Below are 12,181 nucleotides of genomic sequence, written 5' to 3' on the forward strand. Positions count from 1 at the left end.
GTTACCATGACATTCTGGCCGCTGGAAAGCTGCCTGCTAAGCTGCGCACGAGGCACGGCTTAGCAGGTATAGCAGCAGAATCCAATTCACCATAATAGATTTCTCTGTGTCCGGTATTTAATAGGTTAGTTACTGGGTACGACACTGTGATATCTGAGCACAGAAATGTATTATAATACCTCATCAGACAAAACTCACCTACATCACAGCATAGACAACTATAGCGAAGGAGGGCCTGTAATGTATGTACACAGTGACTGCACCAGCAGAATAGTGAGTGCAGCTCTGGAGTATAATACAGGATGTAACTCAGGATCAGTACAGGATAAGTAATGTAATGTATGTACACAGTGACTGCACCAGCAGAATAGTGAGTGCAGCTCTGGAGTATAATACAGGATGTAACTCAGGATCAGTACAGGATAAGTAATGTAATGTATGTACACAGTGACTGCACCAGCAGAATAGCGAGTGCTGCTCTGGAGTATAATACAGGATGTAACTCAGGATCAGTACAGGATAAGTAATGTATGTACACAGTGACTGCACCAGCAGAATAGTGAGTGCAGCTCTGGAGTATAATACAGGATGTAACTCAGGATCAATACAGGATAAGTAATGTAATGTATGTACACAGTGACTGCACCAGCAGAATAGTGAGTGCAGCTCTGGAGTATAATACAGGATGTAACTCAGGATCAGTACAGGATAAGTAATGTACAGTATGTACACAGTGACTCCAGCAGAATAGTGAGTGCAGCTCTGGAGTATAATACAAGATGTAACTCAGGATCAGTACAGGATAAGTAATGTATGTACACAGTGACTGCACCAGCAGAATAGTGAGTGCAGCTCTGGAGTATAATACAGGATGTAACTCAGGATCAGTACAGGATAAGTAATGTAATGTATGTACACAATGACTGCACCAGCAGAATAGTGAGTGCAGCTCTGGAGTATAATACAGGATGTAACTCAGGATAAGTAATGTAATGTATGTTTACAGTGACTGCACCAGCAGAATAGTGAGTGCAGCTCTGGAGTATAATACAAGATGTAACTCAGGATCAGTACAGTATGTACATACATGTACTGCAATCATCCATCCCAGCCGTTCCACATGATAAAACTGTGCCTTATAATAAACCATACAGTGAAGACACGAGTCAGACTCTTACGGTTTCTTACCTGAGGGCCCAAATACTTGAGTCCATCCAGATTTACTTCCCATTCAATTAACAGACGATAATCATCATCCTTGCCACCCCATATCCTGACGAGGAAGCAGGACACCGATGTATCCAGCCGGTCAGGCATCAGTCCGAAGTCGAGGCTTCTCCATGTTGGATTCTGCAGAGGAAGATAAGGAAGCTACTTATAACATTGTCAGAGGCACCAAATCTCAGACAATACACCTGAAGACTCCACAGGCGGCAGTAGTTCACCCATAATAACCTGCGCGTTTCAGTCTCCTGAGTCCTTGTTCACAGTATAATACTTAAAGGGGTTCTCTGGGCTTTTAATATTGATGACCTATCCTCAGGATAGGTCATCAATATCAGATCGGCAGAGGTGTCGGTGCCACATGCCGTCTTCCTTCTCGCTGCTGCTTTGCCATAGACACAGCAGCAGCAGGAAGAGAGACGGGAAATGGCACATACACACTGCGTGCGCCTTTCCTTCTTACAGCTGATCGGCGGGGGTGCCAGGTGTCGGACCCCCGGCAATCTGATAGGTCATCAATATTAAAAGCCCGGAGAACCCGTTTAATACATGTACATAGGAAAAAGGCATCACACCCATGCACCAGACCCCTCCTTTTTTGTGGTACATACAGAAAAAACAATCTGGATCTGTCATTACAGAAAAGTGGATGCTGTAGTGTGGCTGAAGCACAAGCAGTGTGAACTGGGGCAAAATGGATGTTATATACTTCCCCCAGTAGTTACAGCAGCCTCCAAATACACCCTTCCCCCAGCAGTCACCACTGCCCCCAGTACTCAAAGCAACCCTACTCACACCTTTCCCACCAAGCAGTCACATCAGCCCACTCGCCCAACCTCTACAGTAGTGACGGCAGGACCCTCCATAGTCACCCTCTATGCCCTCCGGTCTTGTGTTCTCACTACACATATGGAGACTATTACCAGCCCCTGACATTGGTCCCTGCTAACAGAGTCCGATAGAGGGAGCGGCGCACATGGCTATCATTACCGGACACACCATGACCGTCACTACCCGCCAATAGTCAGTAAGGTGGGTGGTGGGGAGGAGGTCGTAGTGTTGTCGGTCACAGCACTTGGCACCACATGGAAGCCCCTGGCCACCAAATACATTCCTAGTGAAGGACCTGGGGAGCTACCGGCAGTAACAGAGAGACACGAGGCCTCCTGGCTTTTATTAACATTCCTGCATTCCTTACTGGGCGGCAAAATAGAGGTAAATGAGAAGCAGCCCTCGGCCGAACCTGAGCGGAGTCACACAAGTTCACAGCTCTCTAAGGTATATGGGGTGTGGTGTATATGGGGTGTATGTGGGGTGTGCGCTCCAGAAACCCACACTATTCACATCAGAGGGGGAAGGGGATGTCCTGGCAAATACCTTTAAATAGTCCATAGATCTGACATACAGATCTGCCCTCTGAATGACGTCATAAAACACAAATACATAAGAAGGTAATAAAAAAAAAAAAAAAAAAAAAAAAAAAAAAGACTTGGTAGCTCATGCATAAATAGCCCACACACTTCCATAGACATAATTATAAAAAGTGGTGGAAAATAATTTAATTTGGTATTTATTATTTGTTCGCTGTTGTGATTTATTTCCTCCTTTTTTATGTATTCAGCTTGGGTTTTCATCAGTCCCTAAATTGGGCTGTAGATTTTAGAATCGCACAGTATTTTCTGAGCTAGCCATCCAATTTTGTATTGAGCAGCTCACCTGCTGACCTCACCATCCCGTTAAGTCACGCCCCACCAGTCACTTTTGTTTTAACTTTGATTTTAAATTGTTGTGCATTGTCAATCATGTGAATAGATACTATGAATTGATAAACTACGGCGTTGATCTATTTCTTTACATGTAGACTCGATATATTTTTGAAGGTTGTATAGTTGATTGTTATACGCGTCGTTTAATGTATAACGCCTTTTGGGAAAATGTTTTGGGTTCTTTCTATGTAAAAACAAAACCATAAAACGATGGCAAAATTGTGTTCACCCCGCTTAGAATTTTTTCCCGCTCCCCACTACATCATATGTAATATTAAATGGCGCCATTAGAAAGCACAACTGGTCCTGCAAAAAAAAAACAAAAAACTATGTGAACAGAAAAATTAAGTGATTGATCCGAGAAGTGAAAAACAAAAATGAAAAATGGATGCCTCAGGGAAGGTTTAATGAAGGGTTAATGCCTAAACACAGACATGAGCTGCTGTATACAGGTGGGGATCGGTAACTTAATATGGAGGGGTCATTTAGGAGTACGGTTGACACGCCGGCGCTGCTTACCAGGGAGTCCTTCACCACCTCACTCCTGTAGAACTCTGCATGGAGCAAAAAGAAAGAAGTGATCAGAGGAGGAACTCGTCACATAGGATATAATATCCTGCAGATCAGCGAGGAGCACAGAGGGGCGAGCAGTCCTCCGAAATACACCTGAGTGTGCAGGAGGAGGCTAACCCCTGACCTAGGGGGTCCCGAAACCAGGATCGCACACCCCCCCATAGCTGATCCAGCTCTGCACTGTGCTCAGTCACCACCTCTGCTTGCCTTCAGTGAAGAGTTACATCATTGCGTAGTCTAGAGAAGCGCCAGACGGGATGATAAACCTGGTGCATAGCTGGACGCTTTGGTCTAACTCCATACCGCCAACTGGTCGGCTTAGGGGGGGGTTCACATCACATTTTATTCCTCTAATTGACGTACACATTAGAAGAAAAAAAATATATATTTTTTTTTAAAAAAAAGGATACTAAAACACAGCCCACCACGTTCTTGTATCCTGCATTTCTTTTACAATGGGGCTCTATGGTGACCGGATGCCGCTGTACGACATCAGTCTGAGGCGTCCATTTAACGTATATGTTTTTTATGTAAATAAAACGGATGGGAAAAACATGACGTGAACCCAGAACCTCAGAACTTTGTGCAAACATTTTCTTTTGCGTAACCTGTTGCATTTTAGACCATCACTGGAATATCGTTTTTGGAGCCTTTCGAGGTCTAAAACTTGACCCATTCGGTGCATTTTATGCCCCATTCTAGACGCGGTCGTGTTTGTAATGAGACTTACGTTGACTAACCCACCTTTGTAAACTTTCTCCCCCTGGAGCAGGTGAAGTGTGAAGTAGGTGTCCAGCAGGCGGCATCCGTTCTTGCTGACGATGTTCCGCGCTGCGATGCTGCGCAGGTGGCGAAGGCGCCGCTAAAAGACGATTAAAACAAAAAGGCAGTGAGTAGATGGCAACGGAACGAAACGTCATGTGACAGGGCAGGGACGAGAATCCCCCTGACAACACTTCCTGGCAGTGGTCACCGACCTACATACCTCAGCATGACGGTCACAGGTAGGTATGCAGTCACTGATGTGGAGGAGAATGTGGACCCTGACAACTTCCCTATAACAAAGCAAATCAAAACCACAGGCCAGGGAGTGTTGTCGTGGGGGCACAGGAGCAGATGGTGACTGACAGCCACTGGTCACCCTGCTTCCCACAGACGAGGATTCAGCTAAAGTAATATCACTGCTTCATGGTTCTCCCAGTACAAGTGTCAGTTATCACTTTACTTCTAGCATTCTATTCATGAATCGAGAAAAAATAAATAAATAATGAATAAGCCTGTTCAGGACAGCGAGCAGACAAATGGCACATATCCCATCATGCCCCAGGTGATCAACCACAAAAATCCTTTCCCTCATTAAAGGGGTTTTCTGATCTCACAAAGTATTGCTGGGACCCTGGGAGTCTAACGTCCGGGATGCCCACTGCTCATGAGAATGAGGGGGGCTTAGCGCCAATTTAGTGCTGTATCTCGCTTGTAAAGTGGAGGCCTGACCACCCGCCACACAAGGAACTGCAGCCAATGAGCAGGGGGGTCTTAAAGGGGTATTTTCTGGTTTAAAAGGCATCCGTCATATGTGACCACATTGCTATGAGAAATGATAATTTATTATATGCAAATGAGACTCTAGGAGCAACGGGGGCGTTACCATTACACCTACAGGCTCTGCTCTCTCTCTGCACTTTGACAGGACCAGGCAGTGAAATCATCATCACACCCGATCCTGCCAATCAAAGTACAGGGGCAGCAGATAGAGCAGAGTCTCCAGGTGTAACAGCAACGCCCCCGTTGCTCCTAGAGGCTCATTTGCATATATATAAAAATATATATATAATAATCACAGCAAAGCGGGCACATATGAACATGGGATCAACACAGATGCCTTCCGCTGCCAAGCGCACATGTAACAGGTCAGCCAGTGTCATAGGTACAAAACTGCTGACAGATGCCCTTTAAGCAAGTTTTCCTCTACTCCCCATTATGTAACTATTACGCGCGGCAGCATCACCTGATCACCAGGCCGAAATCAGAGAGTGACTAATCTGTGCGGCTCCTGCAGTGTCCCTACAACAGAGCAGTCAGTGATTCTGCTTCATCCCCGCACAATGTGATCTGTGGTGACATAGGCTGAACATGTACAGGATACAGGGCCCCGGGGCCCGTCACATGTACGGATCATGTGCCATCAGTATCACCCACATTCCCAGAGGCCTTTCTGCATCAATGAGTGTAATAAGCGGCAACATGTGACTCGGGGAACGTTCCTACCGCGTGATGTATGTTAGAGCCGCTCGTTACAGAGATTACAGGAGCACAATCCACAGGGAACAAGTCATCTCAGCTCTACACCCCCTGTAGTCAGTGGTACAGTCCGGTCTCTACATTGTAGCGGCTCTACACCCCCTGTAGTCAGTGGTACAGTGCGGTCTCTACATTGTAGCGGCTCTACACCCCCTGTAGTCAGTGGTACAGTCCGGTCTCTACATTGTAGCGGCTCTACACCCCCTGTAGTCAGTGGTACAGTCCGGTCTCTACATTGTAGCGGCTCTACACCCCCTGTAGTCAGTGGTACAGTGCGGTCTCTACATTGTAGCGGCTCTACACCCCCTGTAGTCAGTGGTACACTCCGGTCTCTACATTGTAGCGGCTTTACACCCCCTGTAGTCAGTGGTACAGTCCGGTCTCTACATTGTAGCGGCTCTACACCCCCTGTAGTCAGTGGTACACTCCGGTCTCTACATTGTAGCGGCTCTACACCCGCTGTAGTCAGTGGTACAGTCCGGTCTCTACATTGTAGCGGCTCTACACCCCCTGTAGTCAGTGGTACAGTCCGGTCTCTACATTGTAGCGGCTCTACACCCCCTGTAGTCAGTGGTACACTCCGGTCTCTACATTGTAGCGGCTCTTCACCCCCTGTAGTCAGTGGTACAGTCTGATAATTGAGGGCGCCAAATGTCGGCTAAACTTAAAGGGGTTTTCCGGGAATTTTATATTGATGACCCATCCTCAGCAGGCGCTGCCTTCTCTCCATCGTTTACCTGCTGGCCGCCGACATCGCAGCGGTGAGCAGTGTAATACAAGAAGCCTCCCATTCACTTCTATGGGACGGCTCTGTAGGATTGATGGGTATAGGACTGAGCCCTCCTATAGAAGTGAACGGGGCGGCTTCTTGTAGTTACACCTACTCACGTTGAGGTGTCAATAGCGAGCAAGTAAACAATGAAGAGAAGGCTGCGCTCGCATGGAGCGATCGGCGGGGGTCCTGGGCAGGGGTGCACCAGCAATGAGGCCTCAGGCAGCACCGGGGAGAGGGGGGGGGGGGTAGCGGAAGGGCCATGGGCAATGAGCGCTTTCATTGTGGCAAAGGGGTTAGGTTAAGAAATTGTCATGGGGGGGGGGGGGGGGCGCAGTTTCAGTTTTCGCCTTAGGCAGCAGAAAGGCTAGGAGCACCTCTGGTGCTGGGTGTTGGACACCCGCCAATCTAATATTGATGACCTATCCTGAGGATAGGTCATCAATTTTAAAATCATGGAAAACCCTTTCAAAGCTGGGAGACACGGACTTGTCACGTAACTTGTGCGCCACTTTTTCCCTTTTTATGAATTACAACCACAGTGTCGCTGCGTCACCCATCTCCTGTTCGTCAGTGGGGTCCCCGACTTAAATCGCCCAAGGTTGTGACCATAACTGGGCTGCCTGTGAACTGCGTCAGTACCCCGGAAAATGACGACATTGGGAGCCGTTAATCAAAGGCCAGATTTTTATGCCGCTCTTCGATAAATTAGGCGCTTCCTCCAGTAGTTCCGTGCGCCTGGAGTGAAAACCGCTACAGCTTCTGATGGGAGTAGTTGTCATGCCCATTTCCGGGTGCGAATGTTAGTAAATTTGCCAGGGGCTATGCTTCGGGACCGGCCCCACCACTCCCTAATAATTTTTGTTTAAAAAGTCAGTAAAGGGATCTTGTGACTTATGCCAAAAACTGGCACCGAGTGGTTAATAAATGACCCCCATGGTGTTTAACCCTTGGGATACAAGTACCACAGTCTGGGAACGATTTATGAATGACAGGGAATAAGCCCCTCTCCTAGCCCCATTTCCTCGCTGTGACGGTCCATGGCGGCTCAAACAGCCTGTGATGACCAGAAGGACGTGGGGGGCTTCTCGCCTTCATTATCATAGGTGATGTTAAGGTCTCGGTTCTGGGCTATCTGTATCCCCCGGGTCCCAGCTCAGCAGTCGGCTGATCCCCATCCTGAAATGGCAGATAACAGGGAGCAACAGATAGTATGTTATTACAGGCATGCAGGTCCAGTGACCTTTATATCCGGCCTGCAGACAACCGGGGAATGTGCATGCTCAGCACAGGACTGCGTCCCCCGTTAGTGTTTTCTGATGGCAGAACTTTCCTGACCCCTCTCCAAACAGACACCGGGACCTTCTAGAAGGAGGTCTACCCGAGGACAGGGGAAGCAGCACATGGGGAGGAAGGGGGGGGGGGGGGGGCAGAAATTTTTCATTAAAAAGGGGTTTTCCAAGACCAGTTCAAGTTTTTTTCCCCCAAAAGCGGGAAGAGGATTAAAATAATAAAAGATGCAGAACTCATCTGGTAAAAATCCCCAAAAGCACCACAATGCTTTCTCTACTCATTTATCTAGTCTAATACATTGAAACAATCTTTCAGCTGTGTGTAGAAAAGCTGTTTAGACGGTATTTACCGTAGTTTAGAACATCATTTCACACTTTACATATAGAATTATCCATCATTAACAGTTAAGTCCTTGTACACACACTTTACATTATCCTGTACTGATCCTGAGTTACATCCTGTATTATACTCCAGAGCTGCACTCACTATTCTGCTGGTGGAGTCACTGTGTACATACATTACTTATCCTGTACTGATCCTGAGTTACATCCTGTATTATACTCCAGAGCTGCACTCACTATTCTGCTGGTGCAGTCATTACATTACTTATCCTGTACTGATCCTGAGTTACATCCTGTATTATACTCCAGAACTGCACTCACTATTCTGCTGGTGCAGTCACTGTGTACATACATTACTGATCCTGAGTTACATCCTGTATTATACTCCAGAGCTGCACTCACTATTCTGCTGGTGCAGTCACTGTGTACATACATTACATTACTTATACTGTACTGATCCTGAGTTACATCTTGTATTATACTCCAGAGCTGCACTCACTATTCTGCTGGTGCAGTCACTGTGTACATACATTACATTACTTATCCTGTACTGATCCTGAGTTACATCCTGTATTATACTCCAGAGCTGCACTCACTATTCTGCTGGTGGAGTCACTATGTACATACATTACTTATCCTGTACTGATCCTGAGTTACATCTTGTATTATACTCCAGAGCTGCACTCACTATTCTGCTGGTGCAGTCACTGTGTACATACATTACTTATCCTGTACTGATCCTGAGTTACATCTTGTATTATACTCCAGAGCTGCACTCACTATTCTGCTGGTGCAGTCACTGTGTACATACATTACATTACTTATCCTGTACTGATCCTGAGTTACATCCTGTATTATACTCCAGAGCTGCACTCACTATTCTGCTGGTGCAGTCACTGTGTACATACATTACATTACTTATCCTGTACTGATCCTGAGTTACATCTTGTATTATACTCCAGAGCTGCACTCACTATTCTGCTGGTGCAGTCACTGTGTACATACATTACATTACTTATCCTGTACTGATCCTGAGTTACATCCTGTATTATACTCCAGAGCTGCACTCACTATTCTGCTGGTGGAGTCACTGTAATCCTGCACTGTGGAGCACACCCCGCTGTCCGGTACGCAGCAGTTCATTATTCCTGGCACTTACTATTGGCCGAGCTCAGCTTTTCAGAGGACAGACAATGCCCCAATGACGCAGAACCTGAAAATGTTAGGAAATACCAGCGCTGGAGGAATGATATGAAAGTCAACAAGTGCACAGGGAATAATGCAGTTTCCACCTGGGAAGACATTCGTGGCCAAAAGTCCTGAAACTGACAGAGATTTTGGTTTTCACGCAGTTTGAAGCGTTTTTGGATCTTTTTGTCCGTTGTTTCTATGGTAACTGAAGGACCATTATAAGCATTAACACAAGTGTTTTAACTTTTCTTGAGAAATCCCTCAAGTTTATGTAAGATCTCAATATTTCCAGTGACGACCCTTCTTTGACTTTTGCAGTTCGCCCTGCCATGCTGGATGTCAGCTTCTGGGCCAAATGCTGACTGATGACAGCCCAGTCTTACCTAATCAGTGCTAGGAGTTTATCACAATTTCCGTGTTTTGTTTGTCCGCTCTCTTTAAGGACTGACCACGGGTTCTCTATGGGAATGAGATCCAGGGGGTTTTCTGGCCATGGACCCAAAATTTCAATGTTTTATTTAGCGAGCCGCTTAGTTCTCACTTTTGACCATACGGGGACCCAGACTCCTCCCGACCCCCCCCCCACGGGGACCCAGACTGCTCCCCCCCCCCCCCCGCGGGGACCCAGACTGCTGGAGCAGTCACTGTAATCCTTTTTTAGCGAAGCAACTTCGGATGTAGCCTCCCAAGTCGCTTCGCTCATCTCCAGTCACAAGTCAAATCAAAAGTGAGAACTAAAGGCCACTTGACACAGAGGATCGCTAACAAGTGTTCATAGTAGGGTTGTTTCGATACCAAAATTTTGAAATCGGTTTCGATACCATAAAAAAATTATTGCGATACTCAATACCATGGAAAAAAAATTTAAATGCCCCAAAAAGTTGCGTGCATTCCGCATTTTATAGAACGTCAGGTCCATAATCGAACAGTCCTATCCTTTTTTTTTTTAGGGGGACAAGGTGACAAAAAAAAAAAAAAAAAGGCGAATCGCGCGTTTTTTTTTTTCTGTTACGGCGCTCACCGCATAGGAGAATTTTTTAAATATTTTAATAGTTTGGACTTTTCGGACGTGGCAATATGTGATATGTTTATTTATTTATTGTTTATATATTTTATATGTAAAATTGGGAAAGGGGGCGATTTATACTTAAAGGGAACCTGTCACCATGATTTTGCGCACAGAGCTGGGGACATGGGCTGCTAGATGGCCGCTAGCTCATCTGCAGTACCCAGGTCCCACAGCTCTCTGCGCTTTTATTGTGTTAAAAAAACGTTTTGAGTGATATGCAAATTACCTGATATGAGTCCTGTAGCCGGAGATGAGTCAAGCGTCAAGGAGCCCAGCACCGTCCCGCGTCCTCCGAATCTCCTCCTTGCCGGCTGACGTCACAGAGCTGGAGCGCCGAAATCTCGCGATGCGCGAGCTAGCGCATGCACAGTGTCGGCATCATGTTTATTCCCTGTGCTGGCATCAGCACAGGGAACGAACTACGCATGCGCCAGCTCGCGCATCGCGAGATTTCGGCGCTCCAGCTCTGTGACGTCAGCCGGCAAGGAGGAGATTCGGAGGACGCGGGGCGGTGCTGGGCTCCTTTCCGCTTGACTCATCTCCGGCTACAGGACTCATATCAGGTAATTTGCATATCACTCAAAACGTTTTTTTAACACAATAAAAGCGCAGAGAGCTGTGGGACCTGGGTACTGCAGATGAGCTAGCGGCCATCTAGCAGCCCATGTCCTCAGCTCTGTGTGCAAAATCATTGTGACAGGTTCCCTTTAAAAGGGATTCTGTCATCAGATTTAACCCCTCTAACCTAAACATATGCTCATGTCCAGACTAATAAGAAGAATCCTGAGCCTAGTGGGCAGGCGCGGGATCTGGCAGAGGGACGGGGAGGATTGCGGAGGTGGCGCTGAGCTGTAGAAGGCGGCGCTGAAGACAGCAGCTCGCCCCATGTTCTCCGATACTGGGCTGTGCAGTAGGGCAGCCTAGTATCGATAAAAGGCAAATCCCGGTATTGCATCGATATCGGGACAAAAGTATCGATTGGGTATCGAAAGTTCGATACCTGAAACAACCCTAGTTCATAGGAATGATTATCTGGAGGCGCTGATAAACGCTCATTCATTGAGTAATAGACCGTTGGTGCGGTCCCATAAATCGCCGTATGCAGCAGATAATGATGGTGTATGGGGACAGATGATGGCATTAGTGGTCACTGCTCCCCATACTGTGGAGGAGATCGATGCATGTAATAGCAGCCCTCACCTCCACTGACAGGCAGGCGATTGCCAGGAAGGAAAGCGTCCTTCTCGACAATTGCGCTCTATATTGTCCCGTGTAAAGGGACCTTGAAGACTGTGTCTTAGCTGCGGGCAGCAGGTTATAGAGCAGGAGGAGCTGAGCAGACTGATATACAGTCTATGGGAAAAGATTCAGTAAAACGTGTATTTCATGGCTATAAATTCCTGCTCGTTCCAGGAGGCGGTCCCATCAGTGATTGACAGCTCTCTGTATACACAGCCCTACGGGAAGGCTGTCAATCACCGATAGCTCCGCCTCCCGGACGTCACAGCCCAGAATGAGCAGGAACTTATACTAATGAAATACCAGTTTTACGGAATCCTTTCCTATAAGCTCTCCATCCGGCTGCTCAGCTCCTCCTGCTCTATAACCCGCTGCCTGAAGATCACTTCACATTCTCCTGGCGACAGGTTCC

At 47.0% G+C, this 12,181-nt stretch overlaps 2 protein-coding genes across 2 annotated transcripts in view; both read right to left on the bottom strand.

The window, feature by feature from the left end:
- Nucleotides 1-12,181, bottom strand: part of LOC120996509 (diacylglycerol O-acyltransferase 2-like) — a 320,553-nt gene that overhangs the window by 194,206 nt on the left and 114,166 nt on the right. The window lies entirely within an intron of this gene.
- Nucleotides 1-12,181, bottom strand: part of LOC120996507 (UV radiation resistance-associated gene protein-like) — a 57,879-nt gene that overhangs the window by 42,302 nt on the left and 3,396 nt on the right. The window contains exons 2-4 of the mRNA XM_040426446.1: nucleotides 4,308-4,425; nucleotides 3,510-3,544; nucleotides 1,189-1,350 (exon numbers count right to left, since the gene is read on the bottom strand). Of these exons, the coding sequence (XP_040282380.1) occupies nucleotides 1,189-1,350; nucleotides 3,510-3,544; nucleotides 4,308-4,425 (315 nt within the window). The remainder of the gene's footprint in view (nucleotides 1-1,188; nucleotides 1,351-3,509; nucleotides 3,545-4,307; nucleotides 4,426-12,181) is intronic.

Source organism: Bufo bufo, chromosome 3 (assembly GCF_905171765.1).
Source record: "Bufo bufo chromosome 3, aBufBuf1.1, whole genome shotgun sequence".
In the NCBI taxonomy this organism is placed as follows: Eukaryota; Metazoa; Chordata; class Amphibia; order Anura; family Bufonidae; genus Bufo; species Bufo bufo.